Source organism: Poecilia reticulata, chromosome 19, assembly GCF_904066995.2.
Source record: "Poecilia reticulata chromosome 19, P_reticulata-male-v2, whole genome shotgun sequence".
NCBI lineage: Eukaryota > Metazoa > Chordata > Actinopteri > Cyprinodontiformes > Poeciliidae > Poecilia > Poecilia reticulata.
In genome coordinates this window covers 16,800,986-16,826,557 of record NC_088848.1, presented here as the reverse complement: position 1 = coordinate 16,826,557, position 25,572 = coordinate 16,800,986, and the positions used below count along the sequence as shown (strand labels likewise).

At 39.5% G+C, this 25,572-nt stretch overlaps 1 protein-coding gene across 1 annotated transcript in view; it reads right to left on the bottom strand.

Annotated features, from left to right (window-relative positions):
* Positions 1 to 25,572, bottom strand: part of grid1b (glutamate receptor, ionotropic, delta 1b) — a 437,216-nt gene that overhangs the window by 54,485 nt on the left and 357,159 nt on the right. The window contains exons 6-9 of the mRNA XM_081601023.1: positions 17,924 to 17,977; positions 11,080 to 11,253; positions 5,426 to 5,587; positions 1,649 to 1,768 (exon numbers count right to left, since the gene is read on the bottom strand). Coding sequence (XP_081457149.1) covers positions 1,649 to 1,768; positions 5,426 to 5,587; positions 11,080 to 11,253; positions 17,924 to 17,977 — 510 coding nt within the window. The remainder of the gene's footprint in view (positions 1 to 1,648; positions 1,769 to 5,425; positions 5,588 to 11,079; positions 11,254 to 17,923; positions 17,978 to 25,572) is intronic.

Sequence of the window (25,572 nt, the reverse complement as noted above, 5' to 3'; positions counted from 1 at the left end):
TTTCGCAAATCGGTAAAGCCACGGAAAGATAGCATCTTTGTGTATTTACAGGGTGGATGGAACAAAATTCTTCTGATTGTTAATTAAAATCTCATTCGTCCTGTTAAGCACTAAGTGGTTTGATGGCAATGGATGACTGTGTACGGATCCGAACGCGAACGCTTTTCATCAAGGTTACCGTAACATGGTTCAACAACTTTTTCAATGATTGGAAAATTAATGAACTGACAAGTGTTTGTGCTCACTGCTGCATAAATAATGGGTAAGTCAACAACTGTGGGTCCCACGAGGCACTAATGGGGATCCAATGGTTGAGACTCATGGGGAAAAAAATAAATAAAAATATCAGGATTGTGATTGTTTCTTAAAATGACACACAACAACTGCGGATATTTATTGTTCTGGTCTGATGTTGCATGTTGTGCAGAACTGTTGCTGCAAAGAATCAGTTGTTTTCCACAAAAAGGTTTAACTGGAACACCAGTCCTCACCTGTTGCGTCTGAAAACAGCATGATCTCATTTAAATATCTGCTACAAATTAAAATGTGTTCATTAAATTCTAAAATGTGTCAATTATTCCTAGGTTAATGTTGTTAAAATGCTTAATTTCATCTCAAATCTCAAATTTGTATAATCTGGTGCAACCACGGCTCCAGTTATTTCCTTTTTCATTATGTCTTCTTAATAGCATGTGCTGAAGCGCCAGTAAACACATGGCCCAAGTCACCTAACTCGTCCCTTCTTCTAGTCACAGCAGCCATCTTGTCACAAGACCAGTTTGGTACAAGCAGTCGTTTGAGAAACGTGTGTATTGTTTCACATCTACCCCAAAAACACACCAGAAAACAAGCTCAGACATTCTCAGATACGTTAAGACATTCATGGCAACCTGACATATTATAAGTCGTCTAGTAAAATGTATAGATTTCCATAAATCCTGGTTTGTAGTTTTAAAGAAGTGGAATATCGTGATCTCCTCATTAGGTGGCATGTGGAACACATTCAAAATTCAAAAATACTTTATTGATCCCAAATGGAAATTAAATAAAAATAAACTAAACATGATCCATTCAGGCCTTGATGGAGACTATTTGAGTTATTAATTCCTGATTTCTAGATGGTATAAATCATTTCAACATTCAGAGACTTGACTTGGTCTTTAAATTTGAGATAACGATACGTAAAAAAGTTGACCTTCACTTTGTTGCAATTCTCTCCTTGTCAGAATTTTAGCTCAGAAAATTGAAGTGCGAATGTAGTTTGAGGGAATAAAAGTTTACAGTGATCTGCTGCATTGACCCTTCGAAAGCTTCAGGTATTAAACATTCAATCTTCAAAAGAACAGAAACACCAGGTGCATGTCCCCCTGTGACCCCTGGATGTAATGCATCACTACATTACATCTCAACAGGCGTAATGACGTTCAACTGTAATGACAACAAAAACAGCCAGCAGCGCTCCTTTGTCCAGAATAAGGCAGTGCTGTCAAGCTCTGTGCCAATGCAACCTGCAGGGATTTGGAGAACCGCGACGTTTGTGAAAAGGTTTCCTAAAACAGGCCGACCGTGTCACACGGCGAGGCAACTAAAAGTGACGGCTGTGCAGCGGGACATGTTCAGGTTCAATTCCAACTTTACGCGAACTTACCCTTTTGATGTCTTTGCCGAAGGTCTCGCTGAAACTGGAGCCGAGGATCTCAAACTGGACGTGGGAGTTTGAGCCGCTCTCCTTAAAGTCCATGACTCCTGTCAGACCTGTGATGTTCCCCTGAAACGACGGAGGAGCAGGGAGAGGGCGAGAGAGGAGAGGATGGTAAAAAAAAACGAAACGGTCAGCAGTATTTAACCGTATCACTTTATCAAACATGTCCGCCTCGCTTGTTTACTGGACTTTTCAAAAGAAATGACGATTAATCCGGGTTAAAAAATTTATAAATTAATTAAATGAAAATATAATTATCAAGTTGATTGTTAGAAATTTTAAATACATTTAATTTAGCAAATCTTACTTAATAATAACTCCTCCGTCACATCTGCGCCTTGTTTTAAATAGTTTTGGTCTAAAGTTAGTCACAGGCTCTTTTTCATGAGATTGTTGGACTCTGTCAGAAGTCACGGAAATGACAGCAACTCAATCATCCTCGCAGGAAACATCTTGAACCTGCTGGTCAACTGAAAGACGCCGAACCTGCTTAATAGTGACTCACTGCGTACGGCCCCCGGTCTCAGACAAATCTAAGCATAAATTCTTCAAGAAGGTTGTCTTACATCCACAAAAACGGTTTTCGCACTGTCAACATTTAAAATCCAGCTCTGTCCAAAACCAGGACAATTGACCATTTATTTATTTAATTGGGGGTCCGTATCTATTTGGAAGACCCATCTGTGCGAAACTTTAACTTCTTGGCACGTTACTTTACTAGCATTTTCACAAAGTCTGCTTCTCGTCTGGGGTTAACATACACACATCGTAAGACTTTTCTTCTGGGCGCAGAACAAGTTTCCTTCCTTAGAGCCATGTTGACTTAATATTCCCAGGCTGCTTCTACCTGTGTACAATTATTTGAATCTGAAGAAGATGGCACCTTCAGGCATCTGAAAATACCACCCAAGGATAAATTGCTCTTCTGGGGATCCACAATTTTTTTCCTTAATAATGTCACAATGTCACTAGCAAGGTGTTGCCTTAAAATACATCAGCAGCTCAAGTCATGATGTCAATCAAGCTGTAGTTAAGGTAGTATATTTTTTATAGTGCATGTAAACATTTGGTCCAAAACATAAACATCAGAATACGGGTAGGTTTGCTTCATAAGCTAAAGATGAGCCAGCCGTTTTCTGTACTCCTCTCGGTCTTTCTGAAGAGTTTTTGCAGTGATAGAAGACGCCATGAAAACTATCACAAGAAGTTGATAAACTTGTTCAGTTCATGTTGTCTGTTCCATGGAAAGGCTGTGGGTAAAATGTCAATCCGATGACCTACGGTAGCTCCTATTGCATGTGAAGTAAGACTGAAGACAGTCATCACAACAGGCAGAAGACTAAATGACCCAATGTTGGGCGTAAAGGTCAACTGTGGTGTTGCCAGGAGAGACGTCTGGGGCTCAGAAGGGCTTTCTGTAAAAACCTGCCCGCCATCCGTCCGTCTGTTCCTCAATCACTTCCACAAACATTTCCTCAGCTAAATGTAACATTATGTGACACAACTCATCTTGCCCTCTGTCACAGTCCCTCATCAGCAAAGTAGTGAGACGGAAAGTCTGAGCAAAATTTGAGTCGGACACAAGAGTAAAACCTCTTGACTTTGATTGAATGTAGAAACAAAAAATTCGGACAATACACCAGGAGCACAGTAATTTAGGAAAGAATGTCTTTATTGAAAATCAGAATAAAATGCCCCCAATCAAAAGTTGAAGGTCAAAAGATTTTCTTCAGAATAATAAATATGTAGAGCTGCACCAGCAGCAAATTTTGGACTAATTGAAATTCATCTCTTAGATTTATAAATAAAATGATTTGCTTTTTGTAATTTCTAGTTAAGTTGTCACATTTCAGCGCTTTCACACTACATAGGCCAAGAGAGCTTTTAAAAGGGTGTAAGAGGCACGGCCCTTTTTCAAGAAAAGGCTGAGATATAATCAGGATCAAGTTCCACTGAAAACAAGCAATTTGATTTCAGGCTTTGCTTCTTTAACAGTTAAACCTCTCAACCTTCAATCATTGTTTTATTTGTTTTTGTTTTGTTTTGTTTTGTTTTATTGCAAGTTGAACTGCCAGGAATTTAAAGTTTTTCTTGGAAGCTAAAAAAAAAAAAAAAAGCCAGACTGGGAGTGTGTACCTGGACAACGAAGGTCGTGTTTCTTCATTATGTAGTAAGAAATCAAGCCAAACATTGAATATTTGAGGTCAATTGAATGCACCAATAATTCAGCGATGCTGTCAGTATTCACAGTGAGCAGCTGCATCAAAAGTAACACGCAACAACAAAAAACACGATGTCCGCATGAAATCAGGCTCAGCGTAGAACTCCTTCATTACCTGGAGTTTTGTATCTTTCATCGGTATCGAATTATATTTTATGTTTGACTGCATTGTGAAATCGTCTCCTCGGTGTTACCTTTATGAGTGTTTTAGAAAAACAGGAATGACCCTAACAAGCTCTGCGGTTGTTACTTTGATACACGTCAAAGACCCAAATTGCTGTTTTTTTGTTTGTTTTTTTTTCAATAACAAGCTGCACATTTTGCTCTCAGGGACTAATCAGCACGGCTGAAAAGCTTTTTTTTACCAATTAGAGCATCAGAACGAAAGCCCGGCTGGAATTATGAGACGCATCAGAATCAGGTTTCACATCAGTGTCATGTTTACAGTTCAGGTTCGATTCAGCTTCTGCTAACTGGAGGTGATTTATTCTGTGTCTTGTTACCATCCGCATGTGATGGACAAATCCATCCATCCATCCATCCATTTTCTTACACCCTTGTCCCTCGGTGGGGTCGGGAGGGTTGCTGGTGCCTATCTCCAGCTAGCGTACCGGGCGAGAGGCGGGGTCACCCTGGACAGGTCGCCAGTCTGTCGCAGGGCAACACAGAGACACACAGGACAAACATCCACGCACACACACTCTCACACCTCGGGACAATTTTGGAGAGGCAAATTAACCTGACAGTCATGTTTTTGGACTGTGGGAGGAAACCGGAGTACCCGGAGAAAACCCACACATGCACAGGGAGAACATGCAAACTCCATGCAGAAAGACCAGAGCCGGGAATCGAACCCAGAACCTTCTTGCTGCAAGGCAACAGCTGTGCATAAATAAATAAATAAAATTCTCCCATTTTAAATTAGGCTCAATCACATCTGTGAAATTTCTTGTGAAATCACAAATTTCTGTACAAATTAGTATGTAATTACACATTGTAATTAAATTGTCTTATTAAAGCAAAATGCGATTTATAGGTGATAATGGTATTTACTGTCTTGTAGCAATTAGCACAAGGCAGTGCTAATTACCACTGTCTTGTGGTAATTAGTAGTTTTTCTATTCTGCTTTATGTCAGTTGTTTATGTTTTTTTGTTTTTTTTACAGTCTACCCACACACTACATTTTAATGTGGCTAAATTTACAAACACGTTTCTGTTTGCAGGAAGCAAAAATTTCTGACGGAGATTCAGCTCATTTAAAACTAATGGTCTAACTTACACAATATCCAACAAAAAGTAAAGATCAGGAATGCATATATTAGAGTTTTTATTCCTGACACCTATATACACGTACCCACCCCCCCTAAAAGAAAGGAACATAATAAGTACATTGAGTGCAACAATGCACAACACTGATTACACCCTTCAAACATGAAGTAATTGAAGAAAATCAGAGAACTGAATGAAGCTAAATGATGAAGGTCAGGGCGTCATGCTTTACCTTCTGAATGGTCTCCAGCATTGACCAGCCTCCGTTCCACGGCTTGGTCGACTTCCTGATGCAGTTTAGGCTCGCCATGCTGTGCCACTTCCTGTCCTCCAGCTTCCTGTAGAAAGCGTTGGCCAGCATCAGCACGCTGTCGTAGAGGTAGAGGTTGGACACCTGGTTGGAGAGAGTTCAGAGGGAAAGGTCAAAGGAGGAGGAAACTTATCGTCTCAGGGAGGAGACGATAAGCTGTGACGAAGCTCGTCGACGCAAAGATGAAGGCGGTTTGTGAGATTGTTGGGAAAAGATGCAGGATGTAAAATGGCAACTGTCATCAGTCTGGATGAAAAAGAAGTGATTTCATGATAATACAATCACTTTAGCTATATTGGAAGAGATTTTTGTGAATTTCTATAGAGTTGGGTTGGCCAAAAAAAACAGTAGCGACAAACTACACGGTGAAACGTGGCCCGCTAAAATTGAGAAATGTGATTTTTGGCTCTGCAGTCAGAGATGTCGTTATGCTGCCAATAAAGCTTATGAAACAACAACACCCGCATTTAAAAGATGGCAGGGATTCCCCAAAAGGCATAAAAGTGTTGAAAAAAAAATACAATCACAAAAACAGAACTGCATCATTTGCAACTCAGTGACAACAGGGACAAACTGAGCCATTCACGTGAGAAATCAATAAAAGAACTTGTAACATGACCATTTGGGTTGAATGGTCCACATAGGTTGATGATTGACCACCGGTCATCAAAATTAGCATGAATGTAAGGGGAATTAGAAAACCACAAATGGGTTCATATATACATAAACCCTCAATTTCTCATTCATTTCTCATTTCAAAATCTCATTCTCGTCGCTGGTAATTTACTGACTGATCATAATTACTACACAAAGCCTAACGTCAAAAATCAAAACTAACCATCCCCTCAAATGTGGGGAGAAAAAAAAAAAAAAAAAAAAGCTTTCCATGCCAACCCACACACTGACCACACGTGTGACACATCTGTGGAACTGCATCATCTGCCAGCACAAATCTAACACCACCAAGAGCGCTGCTGGCACCCGAGCGCACAGACGAGCTGGATGGTGTTGAGACGACAGTCAGCTAGCAGCCAGCCTGTCCACATGTCACCCTGACCAAGCACCCAGGAAGCACACTGTGGCACACACACACACACACGCGCACACGCACACACACACACACGCACGCACACACACATACACGCACACACACACACACACATACAGGCAGGAAGGAGAGACCAAATGCAGGGTGACAAATGAGCATCACGTTGTGCAGATAAGCAGAGCTGACTGGCATGAAGGCCACGCTGCACGCTTCCACTGGCCCTCACACACACACAGATGCACACACTTCTCTTTTCTGTGTCCTCTTTGGTCATGGAGAGACTAAAGATGAAATTTTACATGACAAAGGCAATATGAAAGGGAATGATGGAAGGAGAAGGGAGATAGAACGTTACTTTTCAAAAAAATATATATATTTCCACATAAATTCAACTTTTCTGGGTTTTTTTTGGTCTAAGACTTTCAACTTTTTCACCATTAATTCTCACAGAGACATTTGACGCTCTTTTGCACAAACGATTGAAACAAATGTCCTCATCTCGCTTCTTGCCGAACGTTCCAGGTGAGAGGGACGGAGAGGGTCGGCAGAGAGGATGAGGGTAATGATGGGAGGTGAGAAATGGAAGAAGAGGCAAATATTCTCAGGTCATCTCGAATGGCCAGAGGAGACAGTGAAGGATGAAGAAGGGAAAAGAGACGAGGCACGAGGGGGGAAAATAACCAAGACAGCTGAGCCGGTTTCACGGGGAAAAGACGAGACAAGAGTCTGAATGAAGAACAAAAAAAAAAGAAAAAATTAAAGCGAGAATGACATTGGTGCTCGATGCTTGACGTGGCGAGGAAAGAAAAAAGAGAAAAGAAAAAGAAAAACTGAACTCGTCTCCAGCAAATGTCAAAACATGACGGGGAAAAAGCCAGCATTTGTCAGTGTTCATTACAGTAATTGTTCTGTTTGTTGTCTTTAAATGTCAGCCCCACATCACCGCAGAGATTTCACAAGTGGAAATAACACTCAGTGTGAGTGGGAGGAAGATTGTGCCTGAAGATGAGATGCGACCAAATTTTCTGGAATGAGACCAATTTGAATTTGTTTCTGGTAAGGCGTGCTGACAGATTACATCAGGAGCTGACGGCAAACACTAAAGCCGAGACGGAGAGCGAGCGAGAGGTAGCTCTAAACCACAAAAAACCCCCCAAAAAACAAACAAATCTAAATGAAACTGCTCGAGATCTTACCTTCTTACGGTGATTTTTTTTTTTTTTTTTTTTTTTTTTACTATTTCATTCATGAATAATACTAAGTACATCTGCATCCAAGAAATATAAGTCAAAAGCAGGTTTATAAATTTTGGTCTTTACTTTCTCTTTCTTGCCTTTATACTAACTACTTTATAATAGTTTTGTTTTTGTGTAAGATCTACTCAGTAAAAACAAAAAATCTATATCTGAGAAAAAAAGAGAAGTAAATGTACAAATCAGTAAACTGTTGTAGGTCCTTTCTGACGCTCTTCTCTTTTACTCAGCCCAATTTTACGTCAAGATTTCACTCTGAGGACTGAGATGGGGTCTAATGGGGGGTAAAAAAAAGTCAATTTTGTGTAAGGATCAACAATTTCTGTGATTTGGAAAGTATATTTTGAATCCTCCTCATCCTCCTGAGACACCCGCATTTATGATCCAGTTTTAGTGGTAGATGAGGTACTTTTCCATGTATTCCCTGTTCACTGCAAAACTCAATTTAAGACTCATTTGACCAAAGTCATAGTACTTTTCATAACAATCCACACATTTGCATTTGTAATGGTAGGACTGAAAATGCTTCTCCCTGGAAAAAGTCACAAACAAACAGTTACCATGTGGAAAGTGTCATATTGTTGCCATGGAGACTTTGACTTTTTTAAGCCACGGTTACTATCGACATCACTGAACTTTGTGGCAAAATAAAAGGCTAACTTTGTTTGCCACTGTTCCAATAGTTGCACATTTTTTTAAATTATCGCCTCGACTGTGGATGTGGGACACTTTATGCTAAGAGCTTTTGTCTTGCTGCCATTTTCAAGAGAAGGAACAAGAAATAGGCCTCTGTGTCAGACCTTTTACACTGAACGAGAATACAAGGATTACTAAAAAAACATTTATACATAAGTTATGGGGAGGAATATAAAAATGATCTGAATGTCGTTCGCCCAGGGCACCAAACAGGCTAGTACCGCCTCTGTCGCTATCAGCCATGTGACTGGCTGACTCACTATTGTTGTTAACAAGCATTTGAACAGGTAAACATTACAAAGTGAGTCATCGTCTCCACATGTTAAAACGGGCTTTAGTGTGTGGAGTTTGGTATTCTTGAATCATTTACGTTCCTTCTGTTCAGGATGCAAGCAGAAATGCGGGAACGCACAACCCGACTCCCTCTGATTAAAGCAAAATATGTTAAGCATCCAACCTAAAAAAAAATTACAGATGTAGAGGGAAAATTTTTCATACAAATAACAAGTAAGATGGCCTTTTCTGACTCTGCCTTAAGAAGACCACTGCAAACTATGACAGCTTTATTCCTTCAGCTTTTCCTAACCGGAGCTCTCGCTCTAAACTGATTAAATACCGCCATCATTTTATGAATTTGGCTGCTTATTACGTCTTCCTTTGCCCTTCATTAAACAAAGCAAACCCTCTAATTACTCTTCCTGTTCCCGAAAATGAACCTTTTGTGCTTTTGTGGCTGGGAAAGACTAAAATTGGTTCAGAAGTGATGTACAGAATTTGAATTTTCATGTTTAGCCGTGGAGGTCAGGCCTGTGTTTTCAACCCCTTTTCAAATGCCTGCCTGCCTGTCTGTCTGTCTGTCCTCCAGGAGGAAGAAGGATGAGGATCCTAATCGAAAAGAATAATTGGTACATACAAGGGCGGCAATTATTGGGAATAAATTAAGCATTGCAAGCACACAAAAAGTTGAATGAGAAGAATGTGAAGGTTTCATTTGATCAAAAACACTGAAATAAAAAAGAAATTATTCAAAACCACGAGAAAACCCCCACCACAATATACTGGTAAAGATTATCTGATTTATCGGCACCTTCTCGTGGAACTTTTGAGAAAGTTTGTTTTATATCTGAACATTAAACTTCTGAAAGCCAATTTAACCCTTTTATGCATAATGGTCACTACAGTGAACAGCTGTCTGTCTAAAAGCCATTTTCTTGTGCCTCTTGTGGATTTTTATGTTATAAATGCACACAGACCACTGAAGTGGACACTAATGCATCATAAAATACACCATCAACTACTGGCCACCAGCTGCAAATGCTATAAATTATTTTAGTTAAATCCAATATGGCCGACAGACAATAAAGCATGCCGACCGACCCGGTCCCTCCTTTTAATGTAGACGACTCCTGCAGGTAAAAAAAATATTGTGACATCAGATAACCCCTTAAGAATACTACTACTGATGTATTTTTCCAAACAACAACTTTGTATTTTCAGAAAATCACAATTGATCAACTGAAAAAAAATTTCCTACCTCTTATTATGCCTTCAGAAAAATCTAAATCTGAACACAAAGGATCATAATTCATGCATGAAAGGGTTAAATATGGCCCACAAGAATCGTCATACCTGAAAGTTATCAAATCGCAAATGTCTCGGCTGCATAATCAAACTTTAAATGTGGAACTGCAGCAGGCACAGATGGTAAAACATGTGGGGGGAAAAAAGTCCAAAGCTGCAGATTGTAAATGACAGTAGAGTGATGTTTCCATTTAATTATTTCTGTCAAAAATGCTAATAAGAAAAAAAAAGAGTTGAAGTGAAATTCTATCAGATGGCTTCATGCATTCAATGCACTGATTAGCATATATATCAGGGGAACACAGTGAAATCTCCAGCTATCAGTGCAACGAATCCCCTTTAGTCCCGTTTCCTATGCATTGAAATGATCACCTGCTTTCAAAATGAGGTGAATAATTCACAGCGCGAGTCTTTTGAAAGCCCGCTGCTTTTTGGTCAGGCTCTCGCATAAATATACATACGTTTTGGGTGGATATTTTTCCTCAAAATATCACGCGTGCATATTTAAATGCGTGCAACCTGCGTCATCACAGAGTCATCTGAGCCAAAAATGTAAGGAGCAAACCTACTGGGAGAGCATTTGGAGGTTTATGTCATCTAATCGATGTCATAAAATGCAGATGTGATGTTAATTCCTGATCATCAAGAGTCAAAACAACAATTCTGTGCCTTGATAGTAATTATTTTAACAAAGATGTGTTTTTTTTTTTTTTTGGTTACTTTGTCTCCATAAACACACACGCACACAAAAAAAAGTTGTTCAGACTGTTTATAAGTCTTCAGTAAGCAGAAGCTGACAGATGTGTAGAACCAGCCTTTTCCTTCGCTGCATGTTTCCCAACCTGATGTACAACTCAAACTACGGCAGAGGTGGAGAGTGGGCACATCACCTTGCCAACCGGTGTCAGTTGCAAACTAAAACTTACACATCTGCTGCTTGAACATTTCTGACTGACATACTGACAGTGGTTATTTTTTTATTTGATTTTTTTTTTTACCTCCAGGTTCTGCAGGTATCCTTCCTGCGGGTCGCACAGCAGCGACGAGATCCGGTGGTTCTGCCTCACGCACCGGGTGCTGCTGTCCTTCCACAGGGGGAAAATCTGTCGGATCACAGTCATGCGCCCCAGCGCGCTGTGGGTCAGCTCCAGGATCTCCGTGTCGCTGATTTCCTGCGGTCATGTAAGCAAAGGGGAAGAAACGAAAGGCAGAACAAATGTTTTGCCGTGAGTTCGAGGCGTCTCATAAAGCGGCGCGCGACTCTTTCCTCTATATGACGATGTCACGTTAATTAATACGACCAAGCAGCCGGTTTTAAATCATAAGAGCGCAGTCACGCTGTCTCTTAAAGAGCTTCCTATACTCGTTCGTATACATGTTTAACTGCTACAACAAGGAGAAAGCCAATTATTTTCTTGAAGGTGTAATTATAGATAGTCCCCATCTGAAGTAAAGTAAACCCACTCTGTTCGGTTTCTCCTTATGTCGTCCTCATCCAATTAAACATGAAGCTGTAAACAGAAGTGATTCAGGATTTTTTTTTTTTTTTCATTCACTGGGAAGAAAACAAAAAAGAAAAAGGTTTTAAATGTCAAAAAATCGGGGGCCGTAAAAGCAACCGAGACACAAGACTCACTCTGTTATTTCTACTGAAATATAATTTATTCCATCCACATAAAAAGTGGCAGCTGCTTCACATTAAAATCTCGACGTGAACCCCATATTTTAAAGGCTAGACAATAATTATCTGTGCTGGAAACTATGTGTTTGGTTTTTTTTTTTATAGAGGTTTTGTCTTAAGTACCAAACACTTTCTGTGACCAGAAGAAGACCCTGTGGTCATCAGCATATTTCTTCACTTTGCTGTTAAAAGTACTTGAGCAATCATGTTTTTCTTTTCTGAGACCAGCTGTGAAATGAATTGACTTTAGAATGAAGTGGTAAAAATGTGATTTTTGTTTCGTTTTAACTTCTGCAAAATGAAGAATAAATTCGAAGAGACCAAAGCGCTAAAATACAAAGTTGTTAAAAAAAAAAACCTCATATTAATTTAAATGTATTTCTTAATTATTTATGTGAAAATCTAATATAACTTTTTGGATATTTTTAAATCAGAGTTCATTCTGTTCCACAGACCTTGAAATTTCACTTGCATGTAATAAGTTACTTCATATTTCTAGCATCAGTTGGATGTCAGCATTAGCCAAAGTCATATTTAAAAAAAAAAAAAACAATCACCAAAATGGAGACTAAACTGCATGTAATGCCACATTAAACGATAAACCACCTCCATTCAGGCACAGGCAGGCTTAAGAGGAGCCGACGGCAACAGCAAACAGGAAGTGGACGAGTTGCGGAAAGAATCAGATAAGAGGTTTTGGAGGGCAGTGATTTTTCTGAGAAACGCAGAGCGACGCCGTCTCCAGGAAGCAGGTGAGGAGGCTGTGCAGAAAAATGCGTTAATGTCTGAGAAGTTTTTTGTTTACCGCAGCTCAAGAAAAATGAATAAGGTTTATTACAGCCTAGCAGCGGGTAAAACGTCTTTATAGCAACTTCTGGATCACGTAAAAAGCAAAAAATAACATTACAGCGTAGAAGTGGGTTGTTTTACATGTAAACCTTAAAATCTGTGGTGGATGTATTTTAAATCTACCATTGTGCTTCAATAACTCGCGTTAACAAAAACGCAGTGAAACATGTGTAGCAATTGGACCGGTTCTGCTGGCGGCTTCTCCCTGGTAAAGGGGAATTCTGCTCTCAGAATGAGAAGTTTCCACAAAGTGTCTGGTTGGCTTTCCTTAGACAAAAAACTGTTTTACCAATTTCAGAATTACACTGCATTTCACTATGTTTTCTTTTAAAAAACTAGCATCAAATTGAAATGTACAAAAGTGCCTTTAAATCTGTCTGTATGATTGGATTTGTTGTGATTTGACACTATTTATATAAACTTATTGAACTGAATTGGATAATTCAATTCAATTCAAGCTTATTTCACCAAGGGCAGCACATTAAACAACGCAACATGTCAAAAACAAAGCAAACGTTGTTTTCTACCCAAAGGTTAATTTGTAAACTCAGTGCTTGGTTGGACCTTTCTTAAAAGACAGCAGTTTTTCCTTTTTTTATATATATATTTCTAGACTGGAATGACCTCTCTCTAAATGACTTCACAAAGTGTATTTTTTAATTCTTTTTTTTTTTTACTTTGTAAAACGTTTTTTGTTGTTGTTCATAGGCACAGCAGAATTAAGGTTTTGATTCCTAAACCCAACAAAAATGATTTCAGTTCATGCACTTCACCAACTTACTTCACTCATTAAAATCGTAAAGTGTTTTTCGTATCTTGTTTTATTTTATTAATTTTTTTTTTTTACCAAGTTTGTTTACTTCATCAGCCTAACTGACACGTTTTGGTTTTCAGACCACTATGAATTTTGTTTACTACACCAAAACAAGCAAATTAAGTTACTAAAAAAATAAAAGTCCACATTTCACCTTCAATTCCTGTATCCTTCTAGGTAAACAAACACAAATAAATCACATATTCATCTTTCACACATTAATATTTCACTAACACATCCTTCAAACCTCAGCAAGTCTCCGAAAACAGAGTAACTGGAACGGCTGCAGGTTAAGAAAGACCTTCTGTCTCATGTTTGTTCAAAGAGGTGACTTTTTTTTTTTATCAGAGGAAATTAGTTCAAAATGTAAATATGTTTTGACATCTTATCAACAAGTAAGTTTAAAAAAAACATCTAAACCATAGCAAACTTTACCAGTAAAAGCTAAACGTATATTTCCAGGGGTGAAAGTAGGCGAGTACGGTCGGGTATTCCATTTTTTTTTTTTAGATTTACTTTATTGTCGATTAAAAGGAGCCCTCCAACTCTCACCGCCTACAGACCAACAATTACCCGCTGCTTGTGTTTCAGGCACTTACGGCAGGACAGAGAAGAGAAAAATGAAAAGGGATAAAGGAGAAGATCCCAGACAGAGCAGCGCGACTCTGATGGATTCAGTTGTCAATACGGGTGACGACTTTAACGGCTGCAGCGGGAGCAGCCGTGATGTAACCTGGCGAGGTGCTTTTTGTTCACAAAGAATTGGATTTACATTTCAAAGAGAAGCACCCGGTGTCATTTACAGTTATCGCATTTCGTGTCTCGTTAACGCCGCCCGTTTCCGATAAGTTCCCCGGGTAATTAGGTTTTGTTCATCAGGAAGGCGGCGTTACGTACAGCCATGAGAAGAAAAACACGAGATAAAAAAAGAAAGCAATAAATAAAAAAGAAAGTTGAAAAGTTACTTTTTGAACACTTTCAGGTAAGGAGATCATGGCTTGGGGTACAGAGTTTTTTTTAATATATATATATATTTTTTTTCATTTCTGAAGTCCAGTCTAAAGTCCAATGCAGCCAGTAGATCCTCACTAGCAGCACAATCTTAAATATGTGTCTCACAGCAAATTCCGGATCATATTTATCTCAGCTGACTGACTAAATGTTTTTTTTTTACATAGAAGTGGGTTTTTAGGATCCGTTTACATTTAATCGATATTCCTTTTATGGAAGGTCAGCTCCATCATATTAGTATTTATTTCATTTTAATCCGGCTACGGGGAGTTGGAATGTTATTTTCCTGGTGTTACTCATGGCCCGAAGAGTCTCTGGAGTAATAACAGCCTGCGTTTGTTCTCTGTTTGTGAAAACGTCTGTCTGCGTCACTGACGTTCTGATATTGTGCAACGTTTGCAAACAGGTATTTTTAATCCAGTTGGTTTTTATTAGCAGAGCTGTTGTTCTGAAATGTTCAGCCTCTAATCACCTTTATTCATCTTTATTCTCTTTCTTTCAGATCATTTTATTCAGATTAGTTGAGTTGAATGGATGTATTTTATTCATATTCCTGTGCTAAGTTTTCTCTCTCTCTCTCTCTGTTCTTCCTTTGTTCCACATTCCAGGACTTGACAGAAACGGTTCTTTTGTTTTCTGAACTCAGCGTCTGAGCAGCTTCAGTGTGCTCAAAGTCATTGTGTAGATTTTTGACTGTTCAGAGATAAAACGTGACAGCTGCTGCTTCACACACTCAGACCCATCCATGTGGTTTCACTGTGGCCCTGCTGAGATCTTCACTCCTTCCTCACTGCCAGGCTTTTTGTCTTTCCTACCCCAACCCTGATACTTTCCCTCAGTTTTGGTTCAAATGCTTATTTTATTATTATTTTTTATTCTGCCAGTGTTTTGGTCTTTCACCTTCTCTCTAAGTATGTCTATGTGAATTGATTTGTTTATAGTAGAACTGCTGGGACCGGTCACTGTAATCGATCTCAACAACAATGATAATCCTTCACTATCAATCAACGTTCTTTAGTGTTAATGTACTTCAAATAAGGTGACAAAAAGGTTGTTAAAAACCACACCACGGATGATTTAGCTGTGAAGAAAACACTCAAGTAACTTATTTTAAGCAATTATTTGTCCAGTAGTTTCACTCCGCTGCACTTATTTCCACTCGACTAACATTTTCAAATATTCATCACTACTTATACTTGAGTACAATTTCTATTCACCCTGAGTTAGTTCACTGAATAAAGACTAAAGATGTTTAAAATAACACATTATGTTTGTAGATACGGTTCATATCTATGCAGTTAAGAGGTGAAGTGTACATACAGTAAATGGTGCATATTGTCATTGAGAGTACTTTGCACTGGTTTTACATGCATTACCTATTGTCAGTACTGACTTCAGTAGTTTCATGTTGATTTTTCCAACAAGCATTTCGTCTTTAGTTAGTTGTTTTTGTAAGTTGTGACTTTACTTTGACTCTTATTTTATTCAGTAAAGTACCAGATTTTTTGTTTGTCTGATTATTTTGTCTCATCCTAACCATCCTTAGAATATTGGTGAAGAACATCCTCAAAACAAAAACAAAATACTTTGCCCACATGAATCTGTTACAAAAATAAAGAAATGTAAAGGCTTGTGGGATTTTGTGATTAAAAAAAACAAAAAAAAACAAGAGGTGAAGCTTTTAGGTAGTGATGTCAATAAGAAAGAATTAAGAACCGTTCCCATTAACATTTACCAGCATTATAACATCAACCCTATTTTTTTTTCTCTTTTTTTCTCTTTTTTTTTTTTTTACATCCATTAGCTTGTATTAAAGACACAACACGTCTGATAAAGAAAACAGAGACATGTTGTGTTTGGTAGCTGTGTCAGAGGAGAGGACACACAGAGGAGATAAGTCCAGACACCATCTGTAGGTGACAGCAAATCAGGAGAGCAAGCTGAGGCAGGTTGTGGCGACTGAGAGGAGGAGAAAGTAGCTGCTCTATAATTAAGGGACACACAGAGGTTTGCCTGCTTCAGAGCAAAGGGACAGATTCAGGGCTTATAGTTTGTAAAAGCTGGCTGGAGGTAAACGGGCCGTCGCTGGAACAAAGATGCCGCTCTCCACAGTCGACTTCACAAGAACGTAGAGTCCAGAGACATCAGAAAGGGGTTTTGACACGCTGCTGTGGTTACTAACACCAGTTAGCAGTAAAATAAGCAGGAGCTGTAAGGAAATTAAAATGTGGTAAAATAAAAGAAAATGTAGAGAAAACAAACATTTATCCGACGAGAGAGATACCTGCAGGGTGTGCGTGTGATATAGACTCACAGGATATTTAGAAAGATAATTCATTTGATTTAAAAATAAGCTGGAAATAAAAAGTAATTAGCTACTGAAGAAGTTCTCAACGTGGCATTCGGTTCATTTGTTTTGGTTCAGGAGCGGTTACTGTATAAAAGAAAGAATATATTAAGAGTATAAAGTTGTTATGAAGAGCTGTGAGTGATTTATTTTGGTCTATTTGTTTCTGCTTCAATTAAATTGCCGGTCAGTCCGGTTGATTGGTCGAAGATGCACAGATGAATCCGATAGAGTAAATATTTTATGTGTATGAAGTCGTCACGAAGCCCTGAGTTAATTTTTATTTATTTTCTTGGCGTGTTTGCTTATGCTTGAATTACATTGCCAATAGTCCAAGTTAGTCTGCTTGATTGGTTGATTATAATATCTGTGCATTATAATGCACAGATGAATCCCATAGTTTCCTGGCCTTGAGCAAAGCTTTGGAGATTTGCGTCGTTTCCAATTTATAAAAGTGCGCAAACATCCATGGCTTTCACTCTGAACTTAGGTTTAACGTGTTCATGCTTGAAAAGCAGAGTTTGGGAAAGGTGTAAACGTTAAAGATGATCCTGCATCAATAATACCAAACAATGAGCTTCATCTACGGCAGGAGAGGCACACACCAGTCCTAAATTTTATTTTACTTTTATGAGTTCCTGCTTCAAAACACAACAGCTTAATTAGTCGTTCTCCTTCATTTATTTGATATGTGCTGAAGCAGGAAAACACAGGAAAGTTGAACACAAAGTCCAATCAACACCCGTCACACCCTGCTGACCGTGCTGGTCAAGTATTATTCCTAAGTTGTAGAGTATAAAGTGATTATGGGTCCACCAGTGTAAGGTTTTGAGACAAAGACACTGAATGGATGCATTATCCATTCAATGAAATTAAAGAGACAGTAAAGCAGCATGGTTATTACAAGATGATACGTCGTGTTGTGCCTTACGTTTTCCGTTGTTGCGAGATTTTAATTTGTCAGTAACAATTTAAACTGAATTGCAGTCATCACAAAATCAGTTCCTGGGCAACAAATAGGTCCTTTGACCAGACTTTTGACATTCCTGCTTTACAACATAATGAAACACTAAGGCTGCCTTCTCCATCGTGACTCGGAGAGAAATTTTGTCTCACGGATTTAACATCGTGGCATCTTACCTCATTTACAAACACCCAGTGACTGTCCTTGGAGGCCAAATTTGTTTCCACAGCCTGCAGACACAAACAGAGAGAGAGAGAAACGGGGAAAAGTTTAGATCAATTACTCTGGCTTCATGTAAACTTTCTGGGTCTCAGATCCTCCCATTTGGCCTCGGAGCTGCTCTATCACACCAAAGACACGTTGCTTTGCTCCACTCCTATTTGCTCAGCCTCTGCTGTTTTCCAATGATGGGTTGCTCTGCCAAATGTCAACCAATAAAAGTTTTCCACAGAGACCCGGCCAAGTACTGAAAACTCTTATCAAAGCGCTGCGAGCTCGTCTAGTTCGGTGTAGCTGTGTGATAATCCCAGCAGCGTCCAACCGGCTTCTGACTGATGATAACGAAGAGCCGCGCCGAGTCGAGCCGATAAGGTCCGCGTTTTATTCCGAGTCCAGATGGGAACTGCTGGTACCAGCTCGTCACCTTCTGTAAACGGCAGACATGAACGCAGAATGCAGGGATGAAATGTATATAAAAACTGATCACTAACAGGTGATTAAAGTCGTATTCTTACTTAAAAGCTGATAGAGAAGCTTCCTTTTCGAATAGACATGGCCACTGAATACACATGGCCAGACTGAGGAGGTCAGTGGTGTTGCACTGACCTCCTGGATCAGGGGAGTCTTTATTTACACCTTATTAACATAAGTAGTGTTTCTGATTTAATGAAACCTCAAATAGAGCTGCAAAGACTGAATTTAATCAGCACATTTAATTGATTTGTATCCATTCCAGTAGTGTGGCAAACGCACTTAAACAATGACACAGTTGAAGGCAGATAGATTGTCTGCTGGCGTTTCCATGATTTTGTTTTTAAAAGGACCAGGCTATTAAAACAGACTGCTACAATGGTACAAATCAAGAGATTATATTTACCTTCATAGTACCCCGACATAAAACAAGTCAAATACAACATAAAGCCTAGCTTAAGGACGGCAGCGGCGGTCTTCTATTGCAGAAGTCTTTGTAGAAGCATTTATAAAAGCATTTGGAGTGTAAAATAAAGCAGCACCCCTACCAAGTTCAGAAAAAGTCCAAAACCTAAGACCACAAATTACATTTTATTTAGGATTCCAGACAAAATATCAACTGCAAGTCCCAATCAAAGAATCTCTGTGGGGCTGTTACTGGACCACACTCAGCTCCTGACCTCTGTTTTCATCCTAATCGCTGTGGTTTTATATCATCTGCATTGTTCAGGCTGTGAGCTGTAAGATGCTGTAATGAAACAGCCCAAATAGTGTCACCAATGCATTTGTGGTTTAAAAAAAGAAAAGAAAAGAAAAAGACTTGTTTCTGAGGGGAAAATGGTGAAGCAAGAAAAAGCAAACGTAAAAAAAAAAAAAGTGACTAAATTTGCTCCGAGTAAAATTAATTGATTTTGTGAAATTCATTGATTTCGTTATGTTTCCATCTGCTGCTGGAGCCAAGGTGCAGCTGTTACAGGTCATCTAAACTATTTCATCTTATATTCTGAAGATACAGAGATTCCTAACATGGCAGCACTTTGCATTCCAATCCTTCAGAACCTAAAATAAAGCATTTATTCAAAGTACGTGAGACGTTTCAAGTTATTATTTACATTGCATTGAATTTAATAACTTTATAACACCAATTTTCCTCTAAGTAGAAGTAAGGTGTGGTGGTTTGGACATCTGATCAAGAACTTTGCTTGGAGGTTCCCAGTATACAGTAATGAGGTCTGTGCAACAGTGTTAACATGAAACACAAACGGCAATACAAAATCGAAATATATAATATATAATCAGGAAAAAAAACGTCCATCTTTTGCATGATTATTTTTGACTGATAAATAGCTTTATACAAGTCAGGGCCAGGCTTATATAAAACAGAAACCTTTTGATAATTACAACCCGCAATAAAATTCTTTGTATTGATTTCCAGTGCAATCCTCAAGTAAATTAATTTCCCTCCACTCAAACCGCACACTCAATAAAAAAAAAACTGACATGACAACACGTATCAAAGCATATGGACTGAACAACGAGCCACGTGGGTGTTTGTCCTCTGGGCGCCACGCAAAAAACGTGCAGTTATTAAAAAGAACACTAACCACGTCTGTATCTAATGATCTGGACGACATGAAGCAAAACGTCGTCCTTCAACATGATAATAGGAAAACAGACAGGAGGGAGCATCTGGTCCGCGTGGGGAGTGAACACTGTAACAGTCATGGAGTCTGGAACATGACGGAAGAGAAGAGGAGAAGAGTTGAAACTGGGTTTACCGTAACCAAGCTACTCAGCACACTGAAGCAAGGAGAGAAAGACTGGACCCAGACACACATCCAAGCTGCTTTTCTGGGCCAGATAAAACAAGACTAAGCTTCTGGAAATGACTTCTCAAAGCACAGATTGTGTTTCTGCTTTCTGGGTTATGTTTTACAGTTGTGTCTATGTCAGGAACACAGCTAATTTGAATAAACATTTTCCAGTTTGCCAAAAAAAATTCAACTAGTATCAGAAGCTTGATAATGGCTACAAAAGCCCCTCGCCCCCACCCGGCTAAAACTACTGACATTAGTTAAATGTCACTAGCTTTATATTTAACCAAATATGATGGGAGACAAATATTTGAGCGAATGCATAGTTTTGACCCTTTAAAGGTAGATCAGATATTGGAATGATGTCCTTACCTTTTTAAATCAGGTAAGGATTTTCCAAAATTTGCTCTTTTGGCCAGATGGACATTCCTCTAACCAATTAGTTGAATTTAGCTAATTAAACTTTACACAGTTTACAATACATTTCTATATATTGATGTGGAAACTAATATTTGCCATTTTTAATCCCACTTGTTACACGCTAGCGTCTTAAGGGTTACTCCTTTGGAAATCCCCCAAAAGTATACCAAAAAAAGTGTTTGGAATATACAGCAGAAGATGTTTTCCCACCAGAGCATCAGAACTGGGTTTCAGGACATATCAGTTCTTCAATATTAATATCTTCGCCCTCCTTTACAGGCTCCTTCTTTGGTTTCTGCTCCATCCAACGCAGAACTCGCCCAGGAAGCCCAACACAGATGTAATAATATTCTTTTCAGTTTGATCGTTTAATCTGTGTGTCCTGGGGAGCCGTGGGAGGAGGACGAGAGGTGAGGATTAGGTACGTATTAATAGCAGTAGTTGGGACCAAAATGTCAGTGAATGTGAAGGTTTGTGACGAGGTCCAGCTTTTTGGTGTGTGTGAGTTGATGATGTTGTCAGTGATCTGGTTAACCTATCGTTAAAGGCCAAGACCCCACTTTCTGGAGATACTTCACAAGACATCTCCTATTCGGAAATATTACACCTGTCACTGTAACCTTTACCAGGCCAAGAGGCACACACACATCCACACACACATACACGCACACGCATGCACACATAACAGCAGAGAGAGACTTGTAAAACTGCCCTCTAAGATAGATGTGCTATTCTGAGCCAATTTTACTGTGATCTATGTTGAGGATTTTCTATCCTGAGTTCCTTCTCTGTCTTTTTGAAACCAGGTTGCGTGTTTTGTTTTTGCTTCTGTGGACTAAGAAACAAAAACATTTTGTTGCATTTAATGAAACAAGCTGAAGTAAAATGATAAAAATTATATACACACACACATATATATATATATATATATATATATTTTTTTTTAACAGTAAGAGCTGTCGGAACATTAAGACCTCGTAGCAGATACACATCTTTCTTGAATGAGTTTGGCTTCGCTCTTTCGGCCAGATGGACATTCATTCCTCTAACCAATTAGTTGCATGTAGCTAATTAAATTTTGGAAGAATCGGTTCTAACATGCACAACCAAAATTCAAAATCAACGTTTGGATGATTTTGTTGTAAAATGTAGACATTTCAGGGAACAAATATTTTTAAAATGGCATTATTTTATTTCAATGAAACTTCTTTTTTCGCACAATTTTTTGTGTGTGTGTTTGTGTGTGTTTGATGCAATGACATCAAGACACCCATTCGCCAAAATCTTCTGCAAGCACGTTTTGATGATGTCTCCTCGGTAGGAGTCTATTAGCATCCCTCATTTGGGCTTGGTATTACTAGCCCAGCCAAGTCATGCGAAAAGTTCTCCAAATATGTCAGATTGAGAGATCGTCTCCTGTCCACAGAGTGTCAGCTCACAGATTTTTAATTAAATTTAATTCTGACTGCAAGTTTTCCTCTAATGAGGAAATTGTTGCTTTGTTGATTTAGATGTAGGAAATCATAGTTGAAGTGGTTGGAATCAAACTGATTGGCATTTAGAACTGTTTATTATTTCACACGTCAAAGAAGAAAGAGAGGAAGGAAGAAGGAAAGAAAGAACGAGAGAGCAAAAGACAAACAGAGGGAAACAGAGTCCCCCCCACCCCCCTCCCTTCCACAAGCAGTTTTAAATATCACTGAGTGCATATTGTATTTATCTCTCATCTTCATAAAACTATCTGCTGGGTAACAGAAACTCCCACACATGCATGTTTAACTGCTCTTAGATTCCAAGAGAAACATTTAATCAAACAATTTCATATGAAAGCTGTGTTATAAATTCCCTTGAGACAAGCAAATAGCAAAATTCATTGTTTCTACTCTTGTTTTATTAAACCTCTCTCCACTTTAATTCATGCAATATTTTAAAATATATAAATAATGTGCGGAAAAATTTACGTTTAAGTGGGTCTCTTTTTTTCTTTTTCTTTTTTTTTTTCATTCACAGCTCAATCACCTCAACCCGTTGTAACCGAGGAGGCCCGGCTGCAGTCTGCTCGCAGGTCACTGGGGCCGGGCAGAGTTGGGTTGACCGCAGCGAGCACTAGATCAGCAAGAAAGGTCTCTGGGCAGGTCTGTGTGTAGAGTGGATGATGGGAGAGATCAAAACGTGATTGCGTCAACAGCCTGCAGCTAGTTCAGCAGCGGGCAGCCGGTGCAACACTCTCGTCTGCTGCTGAAATCCTTCATTTGGATCTGCACTAACTTCCCTTCATGTAGAAAAATTCAGTTTTAGCCGAACATTCAGCTGCCAGAACAAATAACTTCAACGTAGTCTAGTAATTAAAAAAAAAAAAGAAAAACCTTCTGGGATAGTTGCAGAGCTACACGTTCCAAGTTTGCTTTTTTGAAATGTGGCTTGGCAGGATATTAATATCAGAACTAGAGAAAGAGATGTATGTGTATTTCACTTGGATTTGCGCAAACCAATCAGATAAAATGACCAGGGAGACGATCTGGAAAGAGATTGTGCGTCTAACATGCATTTAGAAGTTCAAATATTGAAACCAGAAATAAAAAAAAAACACTGCGGCTTTATTCCATCTGCATGTCTGCACGCTGCTGTCAGGCTGAGAATAAATATTTAAAAGCAGAAACAACAAAGCAAAGCATGTTGGAATAGCTGTATTATTTTGTTCCCACCAACTTCATCTCAACCTGGCGAGTAACTGATGAGGTATCGATCGGGCAGGCCAATCCGAGCTGCATCAAAGTTTCATGAAAGATCCAGGGCTGCGCTGCTAAGTATTGAGCGGTGAGCGGCCGCTGTGGAAAGACGGAAACTTTCCGCAGCGGCCGAAACATGTTTCGCTTCCATTCTTGGTTGTGCGGGATCAAGCTGGACTTGGGGAGCGGGACTACGTGCCTGAGGAGTTCTAAATGATTTATATGATCGGGAGCGAAAGGCTGCCAACAGAATACCACGGAAGAAAGAAAGTGCAGAGAAAACGCCTTAGTCTCTTTGTGGGACTTGTTGACACTGAGAAAAATCTTAAGCGTTAGCAGCCTGGAACGGTTTTCCATTTTTTAAGACCCACAAAAAGGAAGCTGTTGCTATTTAACATTCAGAGTGGGCGACATGTTTGCTGAAATTCTGAAAAATGGCTTCTTCTTGTTGAAATGCAGAAAAGCCGAGCGTATTTTGGGGAAACGCTCTTCTGCTTCCATCAGCAGTTCTCAGGGGAGGCAAAGGGTCTGGCGGAGGGGTGGGGATTTGCTAGGTGGGGGTGGTGGCGTGTCAGAGAGTTAGCCGGTTTATATTTTGCTCTACTGCCTCCACCACCACCACCTCTGTGGGTTTAATAGTCCTGACAACAAGCATTTTAACAGGCTGCTGGGCGGGCAGCGAGCGAGGATGTTGCACCAGAGACAAAGTGCTTTTAACACCATGCTAATGGAGGAGACAGGGATGAGTCCCACGAGGACGTCGCTGACCAGGAAATCCAGCATGCGTGGGGTCAGAGACGAAATAAAAACTAAGTTAAGTTAGATGCTCCTCTGATTCTGTCACAGAAAAACAATTCAATTCTTTGTTTAGCTGTGGGGCATTTTTTCTTTGTAGCTCGTAGAAAACACAGAGCATACATACAGACAAAGCCGGCAGGAGCCATTTTGGTGCCCTGGGTTATAAATTTGCAGTGGGTAACTTTTCTAAAAATGTCTTTTGAATATTCCTTAAAACTGTCATTATGTTGTAAAAGTATAGCATGAGGCAGATAAATGGATATATCTGATCCTGGTAAGAAACAACCAACAGGAAGCCAGGAGGAGAGTCTCAGCGCTGTCAATCAAGCTGTGTACGTGATGTTCAGAACGTCCCCTTCGCTGTCTGATGAACTACAGCCTAAATGACGACGTATAAAAAGGTTTCCTGTAAATGTCAGGTTGTTTCTCTGCATTTATCACAGCTGATGCAAACCGGCAATCTTGATCTTGTGTAACTGTGTTTGCGCCGTTAGCTTTCCCTCTTTTACACAAAGCCACACCCTCTCAAACTGAGGCCACTTTCCACTTCGCCTTAATCAAATATGAGCAACAATGAGTCACACGGAGCAACTCCAGAGAGCAAGCAGCCACTGACCTGACCTACGGTACGGGAGCTCTGCCTCTCGCCGCAACACGAAGCCCCCTGTTTCAGGCCACTGAGACTCACTCTGAACTTGATTATGTCACAGCTGAGATGTTTCCTCTCCATGTTCTGTGCTACTCAGTTTTTTTTTTTGTTTTTTTGTTTTTTAGAGAGGTGGGTAGAGGGGGGCTGTCGCCGTGAGGCTCTGTCTGGATGTTGATGTCAGTGAAAGCTGTGCTAAAAGCAACGCTTCGCACAAAGATAACCTGAGAGCTGAGAGGCTTTGGTAAACACGGTACTCCACTTTGAACAAGACCTTATTTATATGGAGCCAGTTTGCAAAGGCTGAAACTTGCCAATTTACTTAGATCTTAAGGATCAACTGAATGATTAATGCTTACTGTATCTTGACTGTAATATTAATTTGCTTTGTTTGTATTGCTTTTTTCTGGTTGTCTGTGTACAGCACTTTGGCGAATTGCGTTGCTTTCAAAGTGCTTTATGGTTAAAGGTGGACTGAATGGGATGCAGCACATGCTACGCTAAATAGTAAATTACACTAAACAGCTGAAGGATTTCAGGTGAGGAGAAACCACAGAAAATCTCTCACAGACTTTCAGCAACCCAGCAGAGGAAGGAGACCAAAGCAGCTGCTGATGATTCATGTGGAAAAGCTCTCAGAAGTGTTTTAGAAGAGAATCTTCAAACCTTCAGCAACCAAAATGAATCCAGAGGAGATTCTCAAATATAAACATAGAAAGTCTAACTGT